Raw genomic sequence first — 26696 nt, 5'->3', positions numbered from 1 at the left:
ATAAGCTGCAAAAGGCTAACGAACAAGTTAGGCTCCGAAAATGCTCCAAAAATTAGAAGAAGAAGAAGACCTGATTTAACATGGCGGCAAAAAAGTGTGTAAACAGCGATCTTGTTAGTGTCGAACGGGTTGTTAACAGATGGATTGTAGATTATAATTTATCTCTGGCGCTGGAATTATTCAAAAAACAACAATTCGAGGACTTTAATGAAGTCAGGAACGTGCTGAGTGGTAGGTGGCTAATCCTCGATCATGCCGTTGACTAACCCGTAACTGAGTCTACAGTCTGCATATAATGATAACTTTTTTTTATTTATTTAGCATCCTTAATAAAGACGTTCATTTCCCCATGGTAAACCCTGCTGCACAACCTTTACACAAATCATCTGATATTAGAGTTTTAACTTAAGCAACTTTTTAGTTTAGTACATCCCTGCAGAGCTCTTTTGAGTCAGAGGTAAAATCTGCAGAAGAATGGGTTTGTAAACATGTTTTAGTTAAACTTTGTCATTTATGTTTACATTTTCGTCATGTGTCACAACTGAGCAAGAACGATGGTAAACGTTTAATTCTGCAGTCAGTTTGGTCTTTAAGAGTTAACTTAAGCTCACATTGAACTAATTTCAAACAAATTCATTTATTGTAAATATTTAAACGCTCTTGAAAACAAAAAAAAGACATGGCCCACAGGCCACAAGTGCATTTTTATAAACAGTGATGTGGGTAGTTGCTGGGTTTTTGTCTGTAAGAGAATGTACCCAATGAACATTTTACTGTTAAGCATTGCAGACCCCTGATTGAGGTTATTTTGGGTAAAATGATTATTTTGAGGTGATCAAACAAAAAACGTGTGTGACGTGTACGCCTGGATAAATTAGTATAGATTGTATGGTAACTAAGATTTAGCTGTATAAAAGTCACAAAGCTAAAGTAACTAAAGATAGAAAAATTGTTGGCTTTCTTTACAGGATTCTGAAAATCTACTTTTATTTTCCATTTAAATACACATTGACACACACTATATACTAACCAATATTTTCACAAAAACTTAAAAACCAACCAACCACACACCTATGGACACAGACACACAGTATTAACGTATTTGTTTTAGATAAAATTTTCAAGAAATTCTTTTAAATGTTAAGAATTTTGGTTGGATCTGTCAGTTCAGCCTTTGAGGATGATAACTTTACAGTCAGGGCAAAGTTTGCATGTTACGATTTTTACTTTTGATTCATTTCCTGATTCGAGTTACACAAACAAACAAAAACACTGACCTATTTATATTTTAAAGTAATTGTAGAACTTCTTTTTTGTAACTGCAGTTGGTTGTTTACCTTTCAGTTGTCATGAAGCGCCCTGTAGAGGCCACCAGTGACATGCCCTTGAAGATCAGAATGCTACAGTTCCTTGGACGGATAAATGAAGGGGAAAACCTCGGTAAAAACAACAAAGATTTCTTTCATTGTTTAACATCCTTTTTACAAGTTAGTCAATGTTTAAACCTATGTTGGCAGATTGTAAGGTAAAGTAAGGTCAACTTTATTGTCCTCAAAGAGACAATAAGAGACATTTGTTCTGGGCCACAGAGCCACAAACTGTACAACATCCTTCATCATTCACACATCACATACATGATAAAAGAGCATAAAGCAATTACATAGTAAATAAGTAAAAACAGAGTATACAGATTTTTCCCCCAGTTTGTCAATTTGTCTGTATCTGCAATTATGCAATTAGATGGTTTTTACATACAGTGGAGCCCAAAAGTAGTTGGCAGTCAACAATTCTGTAAGTTTTTCCTCTTAAAAAGATGAGAGAGGTCATTCATCAGGCACACTTCAACTGTGAAAGGCAGAAAGTAAAAAAAAAAAAAAAAATGGAAATCCTTTTTTAGATTTGAAGTTTACAATTTGGGGGAAACAAATGTTATTTAGAATTCTGTCCCTCACTGAGCTGTAACTTCTTCTTTTAAGAAGATCTTCTATCCTCCACTCATTCATAACCTGTAATAATGGCACTTGTCCATACTCTAAAACAGTCAGACTGCAACCTAACCCCCAAGACTACAGAGCTGGTGTCCAAGATCACCAGTGAAAAGATTGGACAGCTGAAGAAGACTGGGACACAGTTGAAGTTTTTCTGATGAACATTACAGCTTTGGCTCATATTTTTAAAGTCAGACAACTGTCAGAATCGGTCAATGCTGAACACTTTTTTTTGTCTCCTCCCTATAAACGAAGGTTTGCACTTCAGTATCCATTCTTGTAAAAAAATAAATAAAATGTAACTTATTTCAAGTAGGTAAGTAAAAATTGTTCTTTAAGGCTCTCCTTTATAATAAATTGTGCTTTGTCCTTGAATCTAGAATTAATCTATGATCCTGGGACACCAGTGACCCCATTGGAATCAGCTCTGTTGCTGCTAGAGAACATAATGGAAGCTTTTGGCATCCCACAGCAAGATTGGGAGGACGCCTCAAACTCTCTCAAAGTGATGGTAAGTCATTTAAACGTTCTCAAGTTTTATGCTCATCTCATTTGACTCTGTAAAAGAGACGTTTGAGAAATCTTCAATTAGGTGCTCTATTCTATACTAAAGTACCTCCATGGTTTACCTCAGTTCTGTGTCAGTTTTACGAAGCATTGCTTTGGTGTTTTATATAGAAAAAAGTATGTAGGTTTACTAAAGAAATTATTTTGTTTGTAGATTGTAGCAACATTCATAAAAAATGGGAACTTTGACAAAGCAGCACAGATGCTCAACAAATACTTTCCGAAGCCAGTTGGTCGAGTGGTGAGTTATTTTTTTTGTAAATCATACTTTTCCATTTTCAAGAAAACTGTTTTTCAAGTCAATCACAAAAAGAAAAGAAAAAAAAGAGTATATCAAAGTTTATGCTCTCTAATTATCACTAATACCTATACAGTGCCCTTGTGTGGCAGACAGAAATGTTTTGTTTTTAATTCAATCGTTTTTTCTTTTGTCTCTTTTTCATGAAGTTTAAGTTGTTTTTTTTTCTCCATATTATTCATCTCACACAATTGATTTTTTTTCTCTGTAGAGAAATATTTTAGAGGGTCTCATCAGACAGAAGAATAAAACCTCCAACAGTTTCAGCTTCCAGTTGTTCAAGCAAGAAATGCTGGCCTTTGTCCAACGGCTTTGCTACTTCGATGTTCCCTTTTCCTACAGGGTATGTACAGTTAGCATGTTAAAAAAAACATGAGCAATCATTATCAAGTGTCATGATTTCTTTATAATTACTAAAAAAAAAAGGTTGAACCAAACTGATCTTTGAGATCAGGGAATTCATAATATTAGTCACTTATATATAAAAGTCTGTATTTGCAATTGTCAAAGCTCCACTGCATGTTTTGTTTGTGTAACAGGCTGCACAAGAGCTGCTCACCATGAGGTTGGAAGTAGATGGAGATGACGACGCAGAGGAAATCGAGCAGGAAGTAACCAATGCAACCCCCAGCCCACAAAAGAATCCCGTTCCTTTCCAACCATGGTGCCGTATACCCTTTCTTTCTCTGTTCCTTCATCAGAATATTTAAAAGTTGCTAAAACCTTGACGTGTTTGAGCCCCTTTTAGAAGAATTCCATTACTTTAATCAACTCTTTAACTCATGAATCAAAATATCAAACATGCCAATGCGTCTTGGTTTGCTGCAGAATGAACATCAATACAGGAGCAATGGAGATATCTCTGTAACTGTTCATTTCCTGTTTTTGCAGCAAACATCTAATTATCCTGAGATCCAGATTAGAATCAGTTTACAATGCCCTTTCAGAAGATGAAAAAACATTTGCCCAGTTGGAGCAAGAAGTGGAAACAGAGATCCAGGACAGAGACGGGCTTCATCTTGAACATTCATCAGATTCTGAGACACTGGATGATTTGAATGCTGAGCGGGCAGATCTGCCTCAAAGAAACGTATGCAGCCCTATGGAAGCATCCCCAGCAGAGCAGCCTCCACAAACAGACGATGGCCCTCAAATACAAGCCAGGTCGCTGTCAAAGGAACACTACACCGTGGCACGGCTGGTGACTGAACCCGACAGTCAGTCGAGCTCGCAGTACACGACGGGGCTGGAAGAGCTTGAAACTGAGGCGGGAACAGAGAAGCCACCACAAGTGCCAGATGGCTCCAGCGAAAAAGAGCTGCAGTGCCCCGTTTCTGATGGTGAAACTGCCATCCCCACACCAAAACGCCCCAGGCGAAGCAAAAAAACTGCTGCAAGGTGAGCTGCACGGGAAAGTATGTCTCTACGCTTTGTACCCTGAAGTCTAAGTGATGTGCATCTTCTAGCTGTCGTTTTTGGATCATGGGTTTTTCTGTTTTCCACACAGAGCTGCAGCCAGTGTGCTGGAGACCTCCTCCGACAGTGAAGATAACTCAGTTGAGAAAAGAAAGGAAATGCAAGAAGAAACTCCTCCGTGTCAGTCTAACAAATCCAAATCCAGGTTAGTCACCAAACATTTGTCTGAATTGTGTTTTCTAGGTTGACCATAAGGACTTTAAGTCCCACAAGGGACTTATATTCAAAGTAGGAAACCACATCTATTATAGTAATTCAATTCTAATGAAAGCATGCATTTATTTACTAAATCAAATATTTTTCTCAAAGCTTTTAAACTGCTTGCAAACCTGTTATTGTATAGTCTCCAGTGTAGGTTAATCCTAAAACACTACAGTTGTATGATGTTTGCACAAAACATATTTAACTGTGAGAGATTCAAATGTTGTAACTTTGTGTTTATTTATTTTTTGGCGTAGCAAAATGTAAATCATTTAGAAGTTTAATGCCAAGTATTTAGAAACTGTTTTTAAATGCATAAAAACAAAACCTGCCCGTTTTGAACAGGACTCTCTAAGAAAAATGAAAAATGACCACCTTGGTTTTTATCTTAGAAACTCTGGGACATCAAAACGCCATTCATCTGGCCTTCAGGATGATTACATCACACCAGTTAAGAGGCCAGTTAGACAACCTTCCACTGGTTCTTCAAAGAAGAAAAGGTGAAGACCATGTCTTATGTTTTTTAAAAGTTTTCTTTAAAACCGATTTCTCTGGATGAAAATGAAAAACGTTTGTCTTTATGCAGCAGCAGCACCGGCCGTAGCATCAGCCCTGAAAGTGTCGGGGAGTCCCCCATCACAGAGTCTTGCTTGGACAGCCCCTCCGGCCCATGCCATCAGCATCCTGTCCCTCAAAAGAGCTCCACCCCAGAACAGGCTTTCCCTAACACTAAATGGTTAGTAAATGATCACGACCACACTGTTAAAAATAGTCTAAATATAAAATGCAAACTTGCAAATACCATGAGCTCATGTGGGTATTTTAGTCTATAAGCACAGTGGTGAGGTGGAAACAAAAAAAAAAAAAAAAAAGAGCGCTCCTGTTTTGTACTGATTGCATTTGCTAGTTTTTTTTTGAGGGGGTGGGGGGGGGTGATCCTAAAAGTCTGGAATTAAAATAGTATATTTTGAAAGATTTTACTACTCATCCAAGTGGCTTCATAAATCTGATGAAGAAGATTTTAGGTTGAGATGCCAGGACTCAACTTCCTAAATTTTTTCCCCTCACCAACTTCTCTGGGTTTTGTTCTTTAATGGGGAAAGAAAAGATTTATTGAAAAGACATCGATAGATTATGGACAAATTAATGGATTTACTTGTCAAATCTAGAAGATTGTATTGGTCTAACATGACAACATAACATGACAACTACCTCAATCATGTGGTAGCTTTATGTAACCTTGTTATTCATTGTTGGTCAAACTGCCAGATGCCCCAATAACTTTTTAAATGTAACCCAATGAGGCCAGGTTTAAAGATCATCGTGTCCACACCTCCCAAGTTGGGATTTTCTCTTTTACATTGGTTAATACTGAAGTTAAAGTTTCTTCATTAAGCAACCTTAGAGTTTTATGTTATTTATTTGCGTCTTTTTATGGTTGCGAAAAATACTGCTGATGCAAACAAACTTACGACTTTCTATGATTTCAGGAAATCCCTGTTCAGAACAGCTAAAGAGAGTAAGGTCACATGGAACAACGAGGAGATGGAGTTCCTTCTAAAGGACACCAAAGGTTTGTTTTTTTATTCACGATCTTTCAAAGTGTAATACTTCTTGTTTAAAAAACTGCTATTTTTTTCTTCTTTTTTTTTTAATCAATCAGGGTCAAACGAAAGCATCAAGTCAAACTCAGGCCATAAGAGGAAGGTAACTTCAAAAAATCTTTTTTTTTCTTATTTGTAAAATTAAACAAAATAGTAAATCTTGCGTCACAGTTTAGAACAGCTTTGACACGTTTCACTTTATACACTTGCCTGTTATATTGTCCATGAAACATTTAAACAAAAAAAATCCAAATAATGGATGAATTATTCCAAGCATTATTGTAACATCACAAACCTAATTTGTTTGTGTCGCAGTGGACTGACCAAGAGACAGAAATGTTGAAGGAGGGGGTGAAGACATTCGGAGAGGGCAACTGGAGTAAGATCAAAAGTTATTACGATTTCAAAGACAGAACAAATGTTAACCTGAAGGATCGCTGGAGGACGATGAAAAATCTGAAAATGGTTTAAATATGCTATAGCTCTAGTTTTGTTTTTTTCATTTCTCTACATTGTTTTCTGTACATATCAAAAAAGACTGTCCTGACCTGAACAAAGTTCATTAAATCTTGTGGTCAAAGAGTTGTCTCTGTGTCAAATGGCATGAAGAACCTTTTCAGTTCATTCCTTCACTGCAGACTTGAACGTGGAAACAAACATTTTATTTACTGAAAGGGTTATTTGTTAAAGTGCAAACAGAAACTGTTTGGACATCTGTAAGAAAGGATTCAAGAGAAATCTGGTGACTGCTGAATATCAAGGTGCATCAAGTGAGATTCATCTATTTTTTGGACAAAGGCTTAACTCCTCGTTTTTGTTTGTGCACAAATCCTCTCATTTAGCTCATTTTGGGTGTTCTTCAGTTTAAGCTAATTTGGCTTTTAGCAAAATCCCAGCTGTTTAGCTTCATTTTGACATTCTTCTAGTTATTTTTGCTATTTTGGCTTCTGTTCATTGTATTTACATTTTGCTTTCTCGTTTAGCTCATTTAGGCGTTATTTCAACTATTTAAAGTATTGGGGCACCTTGCATTAAGCCAAATTGTGTCAGCAAACATCTAAAGCCATTTTCTTATGTTTGCATAAGTACACTTCTTAAACTAATTTAGCAAATTGCTTTAAAACATTTACCAAACATCTTCCAGCTGTTTGCTGAACATTTTTGTTGAAGCAAACTTCTTTAGCCTGAACAAAATAGCTTCAACATTATTGCAGGCAATGCTACATACAGTGCCCAGACTAAATGAGTACACCCCCACTGCATTTGTCAGAAAACCTTTAGTTTCCTTTCAGAATCAACATTTTCTGGGAAATACTATACTACAAAATGCACCGGAAAAGGGGAGCCATTGATTGCAAACAAGATATGTTAAATTTCCTAATAAATAAACTCAAGCCCATGTTGCAAACATGGGTACACCCCAGTTATAGTCTTAGGAGAAAAGCTAAACTTAAGACTACAAAATTCTAATTAACAGGCGTTCAACCACAGGTGAATCAAATGAGTCATTTAAGAGATGTCCAACACACAGGTGACTTTCTTACCAAAGAACAGCCTTTCCCATTTCATGCTGTCATCAATGGCTCCACATGGAAAAGGAATGTCAGAAAATCTGAAAAAGGAAATAATTTCTTTGCACAAAAGAATGTGAGGGCTGCAATAAGATCAGCAAAGCTTTACACATCAGTGAAAATACTATAGCAAATGTGATTTAAAAAAATTAAGAAAGATGAAGGTGCAACCATCTTACAGAGACGTCCAGGCCGTCAACAGAAGCTAGCATCTCAACAGGAGCGTCTTCAGATGAGAAGGGTTGAAGAAGGTCAGCATGCAAGTTCACTGTAGTTGGCTAAAGCCAAACTGGAGTGACTGTTTCCTGTGACACTATACGGCACACACTGCAGATGGCATGCATGGTTATCGCCAACGAAGGAAGCCTCTCCTAAACCCCATGCACAAAAAAAGCACACCAAGAATTTGCTAGGGCCCATGCTGAAAAAGAGGATGACCAATTCGCTGAAGTGATGAGACAGAGCTCACTGTTTTGGAACAAACTGTTTTGAAACTGTAAGGCATTGTAAAGGTGAGGATTTCAAAGAACAATGCATGGTGCCTACAGTGAAACATGGTGGTGGTAGTGTCCTTATGTGGGGCTGCACGAGTGCTGCTGGGTTGAGGGAGCTGCATTTCATTGATGGTATCATGAACTCTACAATGTACTGCTCTATACTGAAGGAGAAGATGCTGCCATCACTTCATGCACATGGTCGTCATGCACTTATCCAACATGACAATGATCCAAAACACACTGCTAGAGCTACTGTTGCAATCCTGAAGAACAGGGTGAAGGTGATTAAATGGCCAAGTATGTCTCCTGATCTGAACCCAATCCAATGCCTGTGGGGAATTCTGAAGCAACAAGTTGAGCATCACTCTCCATCCAGCATCCAGGCTCTAAAAGGTTATTCTTGAAGAATGGAAGAGGATAGATGTTGCAATATGTTGCCTACTTGTTCATTTGTTACCTAGAAGACTTGGTGCTCTCTTTCTGCAGGGTGTTTTTATTTTTGCTTCAACCAATTCAAGTAAAACTGAAGATTGTGTGATCCAAGTTAGATCATTAATTTTTCAGTTCATTGAGCTAATGATCAGTAATTTTTTAAAGGGGGGGGGGGTACTCATCTATACCCCTTGTGCTGTCTTGTAGGGTCCAGATGACCCCACCCTTACATCGACGTGTTCTCCCTACCATGACAAAGGTGGAAAGATTTCATGTAATCCATGGACACCAGTGAGGTTCACAAATCATTGAAGAAAAAAAGTTCAGAGCACTGTCTAGTGGGTCTAGATGACCCAACTCCCAATGTTAAAGTGCCTAGGATAGCACAAGGGTTACTAAGCACTGGTATTGCCCGTTTCCTCTTTCTCTATGCACCCTTCTGCATATCAGTGTCAGTTTATGAACAGCTGAGAACAGAATGTTCTCAGAACTATTAAAATGCACAACATTGAAAATGAATAAGGATTTATTTAGAAGACAGAATGTGCAGACAAATATATCCCATTAACTGTGTATTAATAAAGAGACCCAGTAGGTTATAAAAGGTTAGTCAATTGTTGAATCCAGGAACAGAGGATTGTGGTCCAGCTGTGACATCAGATCATATTCGTGGGCTTTAGCCACGTACGCCTGCTCAAGGGATTTCTTGATGCTGTGTTGATGCTTGGATTCAGGTCCAGCACAGCAGATTGTTAGATGGTAATGTCCGACTGCTGAAAGCAGCTTGATGCTTAGACGGAAAATTCTTCTGATTATGTTAATGTGTCCTCGTTCCTAATGAACTCTCCCACATCAGCCTGGTGGAAAACAACAATGGTGAGGGGGTCCACTCGCCGGCACTCTTGGGTGGTCTTGGCTGCAACTCCAAAACCCTGAAAATCAACAGAAGACAAATATGCAAAGCAAGAATGTTTCCAGATTATTCTGATTTTATAAAATTGGAGAAACACATCTTATTCTGCTGCAGCTCTCTGCTTAAATAACAAATATAAGATAATACATGCAACTATGAGCAGAGTTGACGTGAAAAATGAAATGTGCAGACGGCAAAGCTTCAGCTGTGACATCATACTACCAGCTTTTGCCGTGACTGCCATAACAGTTTTGTTGATTCATATTTGAACAATAGAAAAATATGCCTTCGTTAAAAAGCCAGTCAGTAAAAAGCCATGCAAACGTTTAAAGAGCACCTGCCTTTCCTGTTATTCTGGTACTGGTTAATCTGACTAAAGAACGCTGTTCCAGAACCAGTATAGACTTCCTAATTCTAATCTGACCTTTTGAGATGAAGCACATTTTCATTTAACTCATTTTGAGCCAATTATGTACCTGGGAGCTAACTAAATATTGCTATTTCTGCTTAAATTTAGAAGGGAAAATAAAAATGTTAAAGCTGAATGAATGAAGTTGAGTTTATACTATTAGCTAAAAAAAAAAAAAAAAAAGTGTTTGTGACTAATGACCTTAAAGCCAAACAAGGAAATTCAAAGTCTTACCAACGGTACATCAGCCATGGAGTACACCACAACTCCTTGATACTGCATGGTGTTCTCTGTGATCCTTCCCAGCCCAGACTTCAACACATGGTTCCCATACAGGAAGGACTGCTCTGCTCCTGGTTTCACCCAAACCTTGAACTGAAGACAAGACCATTCTTTAGTTAATCACAAAGGACGAATAATAAATTCAATAAGGTACGCCTTCTTTTGAGATCTAAAAACTGTCTTAGAACCTCTTCCCCAACCCACCCCCTCCAAAATAAGGTAGGTAAGTGAAGTGTCCGTTTGAGGGAAAAGCCAAAAAAGGAAGTTATGCCTTAACTGATGGAAGTAGCACATGTGTGTGGTTTTACATAAAGAAGATGTTCCATGGCTTCTTTTGCTGAACTCAACTTTTTTGGGGTTTTGCATTTCCACTTATCTCAACAGTAAAATGATGCTAATGTCATTCTTAGTTCCCGTTTTCTACAAGCAATTGTTTCTCGCAGAAGAGCACAGACATGACTACTGGAGATGCAACAATATTTCCTTCCCTTTACCTACAGTTTAGTTCAAACTTTAATTATGTTTCAATTCAATATGATTGTTTCTTAATGATTCATTAAAGTACATTGTGTCTATAAATTATACTGAGTACTTAAATTATTTTTCTTTCAGAAACTGGTTTGATTTTGTTAAACCTACCCACATGTTTCGGTGGAATACCTTCCGCCTTCATCAGGGTCGACCCTGACGAAGGCGGAAGGTGTGATGATTGTTTATTACAAAAGAACAAAAAAAAATACAATCTTTTTTCTCATTTCCTAATAGGCAAGTAACAATAAAGAAAAACCTTTCAAGATGGCTTATTCTAAGCCTGGTGTAATGTAATAAAACAATAACTTCTTTAATTTAACAACAATTGTTTGGCCCTTTGAATGTAAACATACTGGTAAACAGCGAGATGTGGTTCAGTTGCAAACGGGGGAACTGTGGTATCCCTAATGACCACTAACATTTGAAGCCCTGCAACACTGTTAATCACATATAGGAGCATTTTCCCCCATAATGTAGGAAAATGTGACTTATGATGAGTTTACATCACAATAAATCTACTTCTGCATATAAAAAGGACCCCCCACACCCACCTCTACCTTTTTTTATTCATCCTCTTTTTTGATTTAGTTTATGCTCCTGTTAATCCATCATAAAGATATATAGGCAAGTAAAAATAGATTTAGAAACACATATCTACAGATTAAAAAAATACACTGTAATTAAAAAGGTTAAGGAATATATTTAAATTAATAAAATATGTGCTATTATACTGATTTGCTGCTTGTGGTGGTGGAGAAGACCTAACCAGAAGTCAACAAATATAGTACCTGCTGGGTAAGGACTGCTTTTATCAATAAAGTTACTTTTAGGACTGTTACATTTCTGTAATACTGATCCCCAACAAAAACTACAATAATCACTCAATGGCGCCACCATTTCATACCAGTTTAATATTTTTGTTTCTCATCCCTTTTGCTCACATAATTGCTTATAAAAGAATGAACAAATAATTGAATAATAATATTCCTGGCAGAGTGTTTAATTTTTTAAGAACTATCTTCAAAAAGAAGCATTTTTTTCTTCTGAGTTTGCGCAGTGACAACTTGTGTGTTACCTTTGCGTAAGGTGCCAGAAAATCCAGAGCGGTTATATGGAGACGAAACTTCTTAGTTTTTGTAAACTTTCCAAAGCAAGTTCCCACTGAAATGAGTTTGTCTCGAGAAAAGTTCGTTGCCAACTTAAGAATTTTCTCGCTGTGAAGAGAAAACGATGCTGCATCAACATCTAGGCTGAATTACCGCAAACAATCTTAGGTATTGATCAGGAAATACCTCATGTAGTACACTCGGTCATGGTGTAATCTGAAACAGTAGGTACCGTCGGGTCGGTCCACAAGAAGTTTGATGTTTTCTCCAATGCTTGAGGGGAAGAGAGAGGAAAAAACACATGGGACACACATGCTAACGGGCTAAAATAAACAGTAACTAATGTTAAACGTAGATGCATTAACAGTCACTTACTATTTCGAAAGCTTCTCGAACATCGCTTTTGTCTCCTCCTCCGTTAAAGGTCTCATAATTAGAGTTTAAAGCAAATCTAGGAGAATTACGTTTAAATATCGCAAGAAACGACACAACGTGGGTAAACTGGAAGTCGTCACGATCTAAAGCGGAAGTGGATCTACGTCAGCAGTGATAGCAGTTCCTGGTTTTTTTTTTCTGGCATTCTTCAGATTTCAGACACTTGTCATCTCTCTAGCGACCCGGCCACCCTCGGGTAAGTTTACTCTCCTGGTATTATAGTTATCCCGATGAAATTATTTCACACTTACATTTCGGTGTTTTTACGTTGATTTTGAAGCGACTGTGAAAAACAGGAGTCAAATTGAACGAAAACGGACTCAGTTAGCTTGCTAGGCTAGCTGTCAGCACAGAGAGAGAAAAAACCACAGACCTCGGGAGCGTTAGCTTACAGGTTAGCTGTGGCAGCTTGCTGGTTCTGACTCTTATTTTCTACATCCAATGAACTGAATTTATATTTAAAAACCATAGAGTCCGCACTATATACATTTTTGTTGTCAATGAATTGCTCCCAGCTGTGAACTGATTCGTACTGAAAGGAGATAAGGGCAGCAGGCGCTTTGCCGCAGCCATCCAAAGTTACATAATGTCCATTTGTTTGTAAATACCAATTAACGTTGGTTTAATCCGAGGTTTAGTGCTTTTCCACTTGACCTTTAGTGATAGTAGATTTCAAGAGATCACGGTTAAGCACAGCTCTTATTCTTGCTGCTGATTGAGACTCTGGGTGCTCAGCTCAATCAATGAAGTCTGCTGTCAGCTGCAGAGTCAGGAACACAACAATTTGGGAAGATATACTTGGTCAGCGAGCCCTCTGCTTCTGGCAGACATTTGATCCTCACGTCAACCCCTTTTTTTGTTGGGAACATTGATGATCAAGTCTTTCAGTTTTGGAATTTAAATGAAAATGCTAAACTGGGACCCTCTTGGTTAGGAGAGTAGAAATTTAAACTGTTAAATATCCTCTGTGCATTGAATGTAAAGTAAAACCATTCTGAGATATTTGTCTATTGTACTTCAGTGCTTGAAATAATCTTTAAATGCAAGGCACAGGCACAAGTGCAGATTGCCCCAGTTTCCCAATTTCTGACCTTGTACTGAGGCAAGCCTCCAGATAAGTTTTTGCCCTGAAAGGTTGTAAAAGTTAAAGCCTCAGTAAGGCTACAATGCAAAAACAAGCATTATGAGAATGGGAATGTACTCATTGTTGACCCTCTGACCTTAACGTTACATTGGAAAAGTTTTGTTGTGACTAATCATGTAGACGGTTTCTTTTCAGGCAGCGAATAAACACACAACACCCCACAATGTTGCATCATTGTTTTTTTGCTTTTTCTGATTTTACACACAGAACGTACAGAAAATGTGTTTTCACGTTCTAGTGGAGCCCACCGACCATCAGTTTGTGTCTGTGAATGAACCTCTGTTATTAAAAAAAAATCAAATAACATTCATGTTTCTCTGCGTCAACAGGTGTGAGCTTTGTTGTATTTGAGCACTTCTTGTGCCAACGGTTTCCCCCAGAGAAGACAGTGGTCTGACTGTCTTTCGTTTCCGGCGGGTGTTTGTCACTGAGCAGAGCTGAACAGGAAGACAGTCGCAAAGAGGCGTCTGAACTGAGAGAGGAAACTGCTGTGGCCTATACGTCAGCCTCAGAATGACTGAGTTCTGGGTTTGTTTCAGCTGCTGCATTGCAGAGCAGCCACAACCAGTGAGTACGACTTCTGCATGGAACCTCGACAGTGTTACTCAAGCTTTAATGAAAGTTCCCTGTTTAGATGAAATTCATTTTAAGACACACTTGGTTTAGTTGAGTGATTACCTTTTTTTTTTTAGAGCTTAGACCTTTGTTTATTATTCTATCAATAAAAAAGCTACAAATGCTCCAGATCCAAACAAGGTCATCCGTATTTTATTTTATATGTTGGATAAGTTTATAACTTTGGTTGTCTGTTAAACATCTTCTGGCTGTTTACTACTAGAAAATGGGTGTTTTTACTTTGTTGGGGTTGTGCATATGATTATGCAACCAACATTTAAAGATAAAAATAAGTTTAATTCCTGTAAAGTTGGTGTACAAAAGCAAACTTTCTGACTGACACAATACTGCTGTCTTTTCTTTGACTATTTTATCTTCCAATCCACCCTATGCATTGTTGAGGACACAGAATGCACTTGGATAGTTGATCCTGATAGTAAATCTGCATCCCTGCACTATATGTAAAGTAAAGCATGAAGCTGTGAACAGTCTGACAGCAAAAGCTCCTGTTTTCAAGCTTTAAATGTGCTTTTTTTCCCTGTAGATATGAGTAAAAAAATCCAAGTTGCATAACTAAGTATGTGGCTTTAATGTTTCAGGACTTCCACCACATCTGTTATCCATTTTTGTCGCTCGTTTTACAGGGCACTTTTCAACCCCTTTTATTTTCAAACAAAGAGTTGTGTAAGAGGAGTTTTTGAATGGGAGGTGTGCCCCATTAGACAGACTTTTCTAACCCACCAATGTTAAGGATAAAATGTTTAAATGTGCAACTAGAGCTGTGCCGGTGATCACCGCGGTGATGGACCAGCAGGGGGCGCGGTGTTGTGGTTAACCGCAGCACCCGCCACCCCCCCACCCGCCCGCCAAATATGGCCACGTCGCAAATTAATACAATTACAACGCAGTATTCTTTATTTACAAATAAAAGTAACAACTAACTACTACCTATCTAACTAATGACCTAAACGTATAGGTGTTGTAGAATGACCATGTGTACGTGTGTCAGCGCGCTGCGTGTGTAGGAGGAAGAAGCGCGTCGGGGGTGCGTGTTGATTCTTCTGCAGCGGAGAACATTAATAAACCCCCCCCCCAACACAAAATCCTCAGGCGTGCGGCTGTGTCGCTCACTCAAGAACGCACGCAGCTTGTAATGGAAATGAATACAATGGAAATTAATGATTAGAACGCAGTAAATTTGTCGTATTTCCTCGCAAGACTAAAACTTCTGTTATAGAATAAAGGATGTGTATGTGCTTCTGAAATCGCTCGTGTGGGTGAGTAGAGGGAGCACGCTGCGTGTAGCGTAGAGGGAGTGAGAGGCACGGCGCAGGGAGTGAAGGAGAACAGTAACAAAAGGTTTCCCCCAGAAACCCTTGAAGTCTGAACACAGGACTAGCAGTAAAAGTAAATTATCAACAAAGATTAATGTGTTTAATGTGTTTATTATAGCTCCAATCATGCACCATCTGCAAAACTTTCAACCCAAAAAAAATATATTTTTTTATAAAAGTGCGGTGATGCAGAGATGAGGATGACCTCATCACCGCGGTGATGCGGTTATCGTCACACCCCTATGTGCAACACTAGTTTCTTTAATAAAAATATATTACAACATAGAAATACTGTAGCAGTAATTTTACGTTTTTTGGACACAGCAAGGGTGATTTGAAAGCTTTGGTTTTAGCTTATTTGAGCTTTACACCCCATCTGGCAATGTTTCAAATTATAGTCAGACACACTTCAGCTGCTTTAACTTAACTTCTGTTATTTTAGTCAACACATTCAGGTGGGTATGGCTGCTTTCACACTGAGATATTCCACCAGATTACATTCAAATGGGCGGGGCCTGCAGAAAAAAGTTTCACCAGTGAAGTTAGGTTAGTTTGCTGTCACACATGGCGCTCTGGCTCTGAGCACTACCGGAAAAAAACAAAGTGAAGAAATCAAGCTTGTCCCACTACTCCTCTCGGTATCAACCCAGTTGCACTTCTTTACTTCATCACATTTAACCAAGAGACATTTTGTAATTGTTTTATACTTGAGTTAACAGAGTTGTTCTCAAATAATTCTCTAAGATGAGCTTTTGTTCTGGCCAAACATTGGTCTGCTTGAGAAAAAGGGTCATAGTTCGTTTGGAAATACCTGGTGTGGTTACAGAATTTCTGCAAACCTAACGAGGAGGTTCAAGGAGTAAAAATGTAAATGGCGTTCATTTTTACTAGGAGAAAAACCAGCACACATTCTGTCCTGGTCAGAGCCAAACCCCCCCCCCAAAAAAAGCAAATGTTTCTCAACAATCCACACCCATTCAAACTGAGGATTGCAGGACTCACCCAGTCTGAAAGCAACCTGACATCATGTTTTGATACACTGCTGTTAGAATAGTCATGCTCTCAGATACAAAGGCAGCTAAGATCAAAAGAATAAATAGAAAATGTTGCTCTTTTGTATTTACTGAAAACCTTACTCATATTTTTCCCTAGTCTCCAGAACCATCTCTCTTTCTAGATTGATTTGGGAGTCAAACATATTTCCTTCATTCCTTGTTAGCCATTTCTTTCTGGGATGGAATTACATGGGATCTTGGAAAATAAAAATGGATCAACACCCCACCTTTTCTGGAAAAGCTTTCTCTAGTCAAACTGCAACATTCAGAAAACAAACTTTGTAGTCATTTTTTCATCTTTTTACTTAATTTTCAATTAGAAAAAGTTTCAAAAGATTTGTTATAGTTGGTTCTGGTTTATGATTTTAATTATATTTCTAATATAAATTTAGAATAGAACCTTAATTTATCCATCATGGTTAAATTGATTTGTTGCTATATCTTTATAAAAACAACTGCTAATAAATAACACAAAACAAAAAAGAACACAATAAAAACTAGGTATCCAAAATCATGAAGCATTGTAAAGTCTCAAATGTCATGACTGCAGGATTCCTGATCCTTTTCATTCTCATTTTCAGAAGCGACGGCGACGGATTGACCGCTCCATGATTGGGGAGCCGACAAACTTTGTTCACACCACACATGTAGGCTCCGGTGACATGAGCCTGGGATTGGCGTCTGTATGTTTCTGATATCCACTCTTCATCCTTTTGATTTTCACCACAGAAAGGTGCACTAAACAGTAATTCAGTTAACAGCCATCGCCACCTTTTCGCAGGTGGACCTTGTTCAGGCTCAGATGAAATCTAAAGGGGGCTACGTACATGGAGGATCTGAAGGCTCTCAGTTGTAAACAGGTGAGGGGTTGCCCGATTGACATTTTTTAAGCCAAAACAAAGTCAGGTTTTATAATGCAACACATCTGTAGTAATGGTTTAAATTCACTAACCTTGCACATTTTGCTTGCAACTGTGTGATAACAGGAGTGTTTTTTTTATCACAGCAGTGCAGCATTTTTGATAAAGAAACCTGCTTTTACTTGGTCACTTTCAATAGAACATGCTATTGTACATGTAATCTAAGAGATTTATAATCATCTATGTCTCTCAGACGTTCCAGTTTAATAGACTAAAACAGAAGCAGTAAAACTGAACGGTTTATTATGACAAGTTAAAGCTCCTACGCCTTCCACCCATCTGTGTCCACACACATTATTGCAATCATGGCTGCCTTGTAGGCTTTAACAGGAAACGGGACTTGCATCAACTGTCTAATAATTCTGTATATGGTCTTGTTTTATTGGGGATACTTTCAAATAAGCTGGACAGGCTAGTAACCACCCACTTCTTCCTTTAACTGTCAGTAAAGTGAATTTAGAGCATTTTAAGTTTCTGCCTTTTATATATTCTTTCCTGTATGACCTCTCAGGGTAACTAACTGCAGAAATCAAGATATATTTTTGTATTTCTAAATGCTGTGTTCCTTATACTGTTAGGCTGATCAAACAAATAGCCCAGTTTTCAATCAGAATTTATAAATTGTTAACCTTTTTGATAGAATCCTAATTCTTGTTTCATCTTTTTTTCCGCAGCTCCTCATTTTGGAAACTAGTTGTTGATTTAAGGAAAAATTTAAGAAAAATAAAGCAGTTCCTTCGATAATGTACACAGGACCAAAAGATGAAACTACTGCTTTTCTTTGATGTATATATTTTTATTTTTCATTCCTTTTTTTTAAATGAAAGCACTGCTATCCATTTTTGCTGCCATATTGTTGCACTGTAAAGAATAATTAAGAGTTAATTAGAAGGTTTAGAAAGCTTGTAATTGCTGTCAGATGTATGCTTGTGTGTATGCATGAGGAAAATGTGTTCAAAAATAATTGCTGTTGTTGCCCATTCGATGCCTGTATTTATTATTTGACCTGAAAACGGACCTCAAGGTGGCTGGGCCACGCTGGAGTTTTACAACATTCAGTTTTCTCCTCATTACTCAGAGCTTTCTGAAAGGACAGGTGAGGGTATCAACAACAACAAAAATTCAAAGTTCTTAGTTTAATTCTGAGTAATGCTCATTTTCTCAGAGCTGCTTTCAGAATTAAATATCGCTGTTTTGTAATAAACTTGAAATGAGTCAAGTACACTGGACCACACATTGTACACTCATGCACGCTTAGGAATATTCATTGTGATCAAATGTTTTCTTTTTTTCCCCCCACTGATTTAGATTGAATCAGAGTTTTAATAAACAATGGACTTTTCAATATGCTTTTTGAGAATTTAAGATTATTTGCTGTACATGTGTGATCCTGATGCTCCACTTTAGCATTTTACAGAAGGCTCATATTTTTATAACGCTTATTTTATTTTTTCTGTCATTTAAAGGCTTCTGCTCCAACTATTGCCCAAGAGCTAACCTTGGACATAGCTGGGTCACACATGTAAACTCATTCACAAACATGGGTTTGATTCCACTGAGTTAGCAGGCGTTTGTGTTTTCCTGGTCATGTGTAGCCAGTTGCGTCTGTCACACCCCGCATTCTGAATGCTGTTCAGGTTTTGTCTAGTTGAGCACAGGCGATTTCTGTCCCCTTGAAGGTCTTTGTAAACTCAATAGCTCCTTTTTTTTAAGTCCATTAAGGTTCGGCACAAACATTTTCAGCAGTTTTATAATTAAGCTGCTTCATATTTGAAAAGAAACTTTCTCGTAAATGTGACTAATGTTAAGCTGCAGACACAAATTTCTCAAGTAGCAATTTGTTCCAAAGGTAAAACCTTTTCCTTATTGCAAAATATATATATATATTTTAATGATACAATAACTAAATAACAATATGCATTTTTATTTATTTTTATTTTGCATGGATCTCATTTTTAAGCCCTTAAAATGTCCAAATCAGAGTCTGCAGTAAAAGTTGATCAGATACATGGAACTATAGTCAGTAGACTTTGTTCTCCACATTTGTATGATTGTCATCCAAGTGCATCCTGTGATTTAACATTTCAATTTTAAAAACATATTGAATGTATTAGCTGCAGCATAAAAGGTATTCATGGTACAAAAAGAATGAATTTGTATTTTGCAGCCTTAACTCTTCTTCCTCTTTGTCTTTGTTGCCAGGCACATTCAATGAAATTCTATGTAATAAGGTCAATAAACATGTAGGCACAGTGATTGGTTTCTTCATAAGTGTCTGTAGTTGTTCCTGTGTGAACAGAGATGCACATAATGTATGAGTAAACGTGTTGTTTTTTTAAAAAGAAAAAAGCTTTGGGCTAAATCCTCAAGGAACAAGTCATATTTGAACTGCAGTACATTGTGTGACCAGCGGGCTGTGCTATCGGACTGCTTGAATGTGACAAGAACATTTTGTTTTGGGATGAATGTCACGACTCATTTTATGAAAAGATTGTTTAAAAAAAGAAAAGTGGTGTACACAAGTGGATTCGTGAATTATATGTATTGAAATATCAACAAATTTTGCTTTTTTATGTAAATTCACAGAGGAGGAGCTGGCACGTTTTGTTCCCTCAGGTTCTTTGTTGTTCCCATTGGAAAAGGGACATCAGTTCGTTTTTCCCCTTCATTTTCAGAAAAAAATAATAAATGTTGATTGTAGTCTGACCAAAGTTGTTTTGTTTTGATTTACACTTAAGGAAAAGCAATGTGATGTACAATCAGCAAAACTGTAAAGATACAAGTAACATTTGAAGGAACTGTAAATTCGGGAGATGTGGGTTGCTTCTGACGTAATAACTAGAGCTGGTTGGTGGTCTGAGGTCACCCAAGCTTGACTTCCTTTAAACAGTGTTTTTATTTAAATACTTCATTGTCCAGAACATATAGAGCCAGTATGTAGGAATTATTACTATGTGAATTATTATTTTGTGGTAACACATTAATTATTTTTCACCCATGTCAGGTCACGGGCTCCGTATTTAAAGGCTCAGAATCGACTTTTTCACTTCTTCATCTTGCAGTCGGGTTTGCACCAGGGCGGCTGAAGTGCTGCATTATGGGACCTGTAGTGAAATTGATGCCCTTAAATTTCCACATCCAGCTGAAGGGCTGCATTATGGGATCTGTAGTGAAATTGATGCCCTTAAATTTCCACATCCAGCTGAAGGGCTGCATTATGGGATCTGTAGTGAAATTGATGCCCTTAAATTTCCACATCCAGCTGAAGGGCTGCATTATGGGATCTGTAGATATGTTACCAGTGCTCAGACATACTGGACGGAGCATCTCTGACGACACCTTTTGACTTCTACAGTCCCCTACTTAAATCCTAACTTATAACATCCACATACATCGCCAACTCTATTTTTGCCGATTTTGAACTTTATTATGAAAACATATTTGGTTTTCATAGTTTTGTACGCAAAGACTGTGATACTTTCTTTTTCATCAATCTGTTTTTATTCATGGCTAAATTTCATATTCTCAAAAGTAAATTGACTAATAAAAAACATGAATACTTACTAAAACCGGAACTGCGGCAGTATTTAAAACTCATTTCTGCTTCAAAAAATACAAAGGCTCAAGAAATGATTATCATCTATACACCTTTTGGATTAGTTACATAGATTAATTCTCGCATTTTTCCCTCTGTAAATATTTTATTTGGTCAGTCTTTATTAACAGATTGTTTAAAAAAATATATAACTTGTATTCTTGTTCTCAGTAGTATAGAATTTCAAGTTTAAAACAATGGTGACTGGTATTTAACTGATATTTATTTATCATATGTTATGTTCTTGTTCTTGTGTTGTATTGTTTTAAATATATTTTTGAAAAGTATTCTTCAAATTTTCAAAAAAAAAAAAACTTTAATTCTGTGTAGTGATATTTCTTCCACCACGTTGCACACAAAACCTTTTAAGTTGCAAATGAAAATATTAAAGATTTGCTTTTCAATTTTTATTTTGCTTTCAATTTTTTATTTTATTTTTTTGCTTTCAAAATCTTTTTGTGCGTTTGCAAAACACGTTTTCAGATGCATTGTGTCAAAACTCACTTTGTTTTTTACTATCTTTGATTTTGCTGACTACTCTGAGCGCGACTCGTATATATGGTGTGACATAACTGCCACCGCCAAAAATGTTTTCGCATGCGTTGTGTGTCATCTCACGTTTTTCCTATCTTTGATTTTGCTGAGTTAAGTTTCATTTTGACGTGACAAAGCTGCCATCAATCAGCTGCTGATTGGTCCAGATTCTAACCAATCAGGTGTCTCTGTATGATATTGACGGTGCTTGGAGGCAGACATGATGGACTCGGTTCTGTTCGTACGGGATTCTGCCGTTTTCTGGCCCGTTTCTCTTAGAGTAAAACCCAGAAGGAGCAGAAAAGCAGCTAAAATCAAACCAAGTGTTGTATTTATTTATGTCAGTGTAGCGACCAACATGTTTAAAATGTCTCCAGGAGAAAAAAAAACATCTGAGCTCCGACTCCGTCCAGCAGGAAGTAACACTTAAGATTTGTATCTGAACTATTATTTTATTTTAATCAGAGAAAATCGCATTTTTTATAAATATTTTTTTTTACTTTGCACAAATGCTAACTAGTTCTAAAACATTAACATAAGACACTGAAAATTAACATAATCGTTAAAAATGTTTCTTTGGCTTTAGGCTAAATACATTAAGTCTACTGTGGTGAGCCATTATTCTTTTGCTTATTATTGCTGTTCATCTAATCCCAAACACAAATTATATGTGCTTTAAATATTGTATTGTTTTGTTTTAACAAACAGATCTTAAAGAAAATAACACTTTTTTACCAATAACTTGCTCTGCAGGATTCACAGATCACACAGAGACCTGTTGATTTAATGTCAGCAGATCAAATGTACAGTTTCAGGAGATCCTCAGCCATAAATTCACAAATATGACTTAATAAAAGCTAATCAATGCTAAAAAAGAAACAAAGTATGAATTATTGTTAAAATGATTTTTAAAAAATGGAAACGTCTTCATCCAAAGAGACAAAATCGAGGGTAAAAAGAGCTGGGGGATATTCCAGAAAGCATGTTTAAGCTACCCTGACTTTAACCCTGAACTCTGGCTGAAGTCCGCCTGAACTTGCTTACTCTGGGTATGTCAGTTCCAAGAGACCGGATATGAGTTAGCGTAATTACGCTCGACTTGGTAACCCTGGGTTAATGCACGTGCACTGCAAGTACATAAAGACATTCTCAATAGATCGACGATTTCCGGAGTCACAATGGAAACGCGTGGAGAAAAAAATAGAGTGCTATGCTTCAGTGAGACGGAGTCGGAGATTTTAATGACGGCGTGTGAAGATTATACGTCCATCAAAAAAGTAATAGTGCTGCATCAGCAAAAAAAAAGAGTTTCTGTTTGGAGAAAAAGAACAGACAAAGTAAACGCAAGAGTTTCTGATCTTATTTTCATTGTGACGCATATATATATTACTTATCCAACTTAAATTAATTCATTTGGTAACAAGTAATTGAGTTAAATTTATTCAACCTAATTTCTTACGTCTATCTTACTTAATATTTTTTTTTACAACTCAAATTTACATATTTGTCTTACTAAATGTAATATTACTCTAAATCAATTAAAGTTTTCCATCTTAATTTATTGTACTTCTTGAACTCTCATATGTCTAAATTTGAGCCTGCATATATACTCATTTTTATAACAAAATGAATAAAACAAAACAGGTTTGGAACATGCAACCATATACCATATCTTCAAATTTATCTTTACAATGCCTTAAAGTAGGGGTGCTATATAAACTCATCATCCTCTCCCTCCCTCTCACTCATGATGCAGAAAGAATTAAACATAGTGGGACAAATAACTAGGCAAAACAGCTAAACAACTAAACACATTTGATCAAAATCCACACTTAAACCCAAATCCGTCCAGACAGGCAAAGGGAATGGTATCCCACAATTCCTTGCGGTGCACCAAAGTTACACCTACTTGATTGAATTCATTTAAATGAAAGTCAAGTAAAACAAATGTCTGATAACTACGTGTTATCTTTAAGCTGACTTAACTAAAAAGAATTTATTTATCTTAACTAAAGCAAATAATTAAGTTAGATCAATGTAAAAAGTTTAATCTTTCCAACATCCAAACGTGGTCTTATCACTCTCTCATGGTGGAAAAAGTATTATCTGAGCTTTTTCATCCACTAAATCATCTTCAAATGGACACGCCATGCTGCTTCACCTCTCTGAAAACAAACTAACCTTCAACTAAACCTGCTCCAGACAACGTTATGTTAAGAGCATGAGTTGCTATAGGAACTCGGTATGTTTCAGGGTATGCATACCCTGCATAGTGAGTAGAAATGTACTCTTTAGGATAATTTATTAGTTACTTAAAATGTCAAAAATATACAGGAATGATGCTTTGTAACCATCACACTGTTCAAGAGGGCGAAGAGGAGAGGTGAGAGCACTGTGCCTTGTGGAGTGCCCTTGCAATTGACCAAATATAATCAATAGATTAATTGCCAATTTTATTGTTGATTTTGTGTGTCATGTAGGCCAAATATGACATCAAGGATATCGATTAAATGATAAAAGGGCTTGCCATATAAGCTCACATTTGATTGGTCGCAGTGTGCGGTGTCTTCACAGTCTCCCCTGAGTAGAGGATAGAGGGGTGGAGCTACTCACACAGGTAACATCACACAGCAAGAACATTTACAGAAGGGAGGAAGACAGGAGGAGAGCAGGAAGAACAAATGAGCTGGATATTTAGAATAAAAAAATCCATTACTTCTGTGTTTCAGATAAAAATATTATAAATGTTATTAGCAAAAGCAAATATTGTTGTATTGATTGTAAGATTGTTTGCTGGACATTTAGTCAGATAGATCATGACAGTAGTAACCTACACTTGAATTTTTTCTCATTAAGTATACTTAAATATAAGTATCGCAAGTATAATTACAACTTCTGTGGAGTGATTTTTGAGCCAATATTCCAAGTGCAACACTCACTATTTTGAGTGTAAAACAAAAAAATTTGGTCCAATTAAAAAAACTATTTTGCACTTGAAACAGAAATTGCACTTGAAACTCAAAAATACACACAAACAAAACATTTTATTATTAAAACGTATATGTGCAATCAAAACAGTTTTCACTGAAGTGAAATTTTCCTTTGTTCGGTGCTCCAAACATAGCACCTCAACACATTATGAATGTGCCACGAAAGACAGGCAATCACAGACATGGACATGAAGACTGAATTTTAAAGCTTTACGCTCAAAGCAATGAGTGTTGCGCTTGGAAAAATGGCACAAAAATAATTCCATTCAAATCCTGTGCGTATGGTGTAGGACAGGGGTGTCAAACTCATTTTGGTTCGGGGGCCACATTCAACCCGCCTGATCTCAAGTGGGCCGGACCAGTAGCGTAAAGGCAAAATAAATCTTTATTCTTGTTTTTTTACCCAATTGGAAAACATGCCTCAACCAACATGGTAGCCTAATCATTTTTTATTACATATTCATTCACATGGATCTTAAATAAAATTAATTTCACTTTAAGAAATATTGGTTTATTCAATTTTATACAGACTGAATATTTTAAATCTGATACTGAAGCAATCCTGATAATAAATTCAAGAGGGGCTACAAAATAAGAAGAAAAATCTTCCTAAAATGTAAACGTCCAAACGATGACAAAATTACACTAAATTAAACTTGCAAACATTTGTGAACATAAGAGTTTGGAGTTAACCGCCTTTGTCTCCTGAAACTTCACAAGACCGTCAATATCAGGATTCAAATCCTGTGCAGAAACACATTTACTGTCATTCAAGTGTGCAAAACACAATGAAATGTCCATTATTATTATCATTCATTATTATAAGAATCTTTTGCTGGTTTGTGCCTGAATTTTGTGGCAACACCTGCCTTCTTCCTGACTTTTGATGGAGTGCCATCAGTGACCAAAATTACTTCATGTGACCAGTTCACTTCAACATCGTCCAGCACAGTAACTAGAGAGCTGCCTATGTCATCAGTTGTTGTTTTGTCCATCAACTCCAGAAACTCTGTGACATCTCTTCAACACTTTTAATGAATATGCACAGCTGTACATATCTGTGATGTTGGGGCTTTCATCAATAGTGACTGAAAATAAAATAAATGACTGGATTCCTTCATATGGCTGCCCATGTGTCCTCAGAGATGTTGGATCTGAAGTCGTAATTCTTGACAGACTCATGTTTAAGGTCGACTGCTTTTTGAGAACAAGACTTCTGCAGCCTTCAGCATTTTTTTAATAAGTTCACCATCAGAAAATGGTTTGGATGTTTGCTCCAACTTGTTTGCAATAAGGTACCTAGCTTTCACTGCTCCATCACTGACGTCACGGCTGCAGTAAATCCAGATGGTTATTTATCAGTCCAGCTAGTTGCTAAATCTTTTTTTTTCTTAACTGCAAATGGTGAAACTTTTCTTTGTGGAGAGTCTCATGGTGGTGCTGAATGTTATATTCTTGGATAACCTGTTTATGACATACCAAGCATGCAGGTTTGCATTCAGCTCCGTGAACAAATAAAACGCTTTCAATTTTCCTGGAAAGCTCAGGGGCCTCATTTATAAAACTTTGCGTAGGATTTGTGTCAGAAGTGGCGTACGGATGAAACATAGGATGTGCGTACGCACAGAAATATTCGGATTTATAAAACCGTGCGCACGCACATCCTACGCATCTTTCCCTTAATAAATCACAACCAATTCTAAATGCAGCGCAGCTTTTGCGGCCTCATGACACGCCCATAGTTGCCCATAAATAGTCCGTGAAACGCCCACAAATGAATATTCATTGATTGCGAAATCATGGCAAACACCGAGAGGAAATGAAAAAAACGTAACTTCACTCAATGTGAAGTAAAATTTATCGTTGGCGAGATGGAAAAGAGGAGAAAAGTGTTGTTTGGAGGGCACAGTGTGGGCATTACTAATGCCAAAAAGCCACGTGAGTGGCAGACGCCGTTAATGCTGTAGCCTCACAACCTCGCACCGTGGTTAAATAAAAAAGAAATGGTCGGACATCAAAGTCTAGGCAAAAAAACTTCCCTTAGTGGAGTGGTGACTCAGGCGCAGGGGGACGCCGACGCGCCAGATGCACCGGGTGACACCCCCCCAAAAGCCCACAGAGGTCCAACAGGACGGCTCGAGGAAGTCGGAACCGGCTCATAAGCCACTCGTCCTCTTCTTGCTGTCTAAAGATGCGTTC

General features: G+C 37.3%; 3 protein-coding genes across 5 annotated transcripts; 2 read left to right on the top strand and 1 right to left on the bottom strand.

Annotated features, from left to right (window-relative positions):
- The first annotated feature begins 4 nt into the window (after positions 1–4).
- On the top strand, positions 5–6716 carry terfa (telomeric repeat binding factor a). Of its 3 annotated transcripts, none has more exons than XM_011492655.4 (13): positions 5–231; positions 1345–1440; positions 2369–2499; positions 2710–2796; positions 3065–3196; positions 3393–3517; positions 3745–4251; positions 4361–4474; positions 4923–5030; positions 5120–5266; positions 6021–6103; positions 6194–6237; positions 6450–6716. In XM_011492655.4, exons 1-13 carry the CDS (start codon positions 81–83, stop codon positions 6603–6605), a joined length of 1881 nt encoding a protein of 626 aa, XP_011490957.1. In that variant the 5' UTR covers positions 5–80; the 3' UTR covers positions 6606–6716. The 3 variants fall into 3 exon arrangements, with proteins under 3 accessions (XP_011490957.1, XP_004067316.1, XP_023809329.1); XM_004067268.5 differs by having other exon boundaries at positions 8–231; positions 5117–5266; XM_023953561.2 differs by having other exon boundaries at positions 32–94; positions 5117–5266.
- Positions 6717–9142: 2426 nt separating this feature from the next.
- Positions 9143–12675, bottom strand: nip7 (NIP7 nucleolar pre-rRNA processing protein). The gene is made up of 6 exons (XM_004067266.3): positions 12562–12675; positions 12251–12393; positions 12062–12148; positions 11845–11983; positions 10191–10331; positions 9143–9566 (listed from the first exon to the last, which is right to left on the bottom strand). Exons 2-6 carry the CDS (start codon positions 12304–12306, stop codon positions 9447–9449), a joined length of 543 nt encoding a protein of 180 aa, XP_004067314.1. The 5' UTR covers positions 12307–12393; positions 12562–12675; the 3' UTR covers positions 9143–9446.
- cdc42se2 (CDC42 small effector 2) lies at positions 12367–20089 on the top strand. The gene is made up of 5 exons (XM_020699781.2): positions 12367–12506; positions 13784–14021; positions 17040–17141; positions 17240–17318; positions 18053–20089. Exons 2-4 carry the CDS (start codon positions 13968–13970, stop codon positions 17312–17314), a joined length of 231 nt encoding a protein of 76 aa, XP_020555440.1. The 5' UTR covers positions 12367–12506; positions 13784–13967; the 3' UTR covers positions 17315–17318; positions 18053–20089.
- The last annotated feature ends 6607 nt before the right edge of the window (positions 20090–26696 follow it).

This window comes from Oryzias latipes, chromosome 3 (assembly GCF_053564925.1).
Source record: "Oryzias latipes strain Hd-rR chromosome 3, Olatipes_Hd-rR_3.1".
In the NCBI taxonomy this organism is placed as follows: domain Eukaryota; kingdom Metazoa; phylum Chordata; class Actinopteri; order Beloniformes; family Adrianichthyidae; genus Oryzias; species Oryzias latipes.
This window is presented reverse-complemented; position numbering and strand designations above follow the sequence as displayed.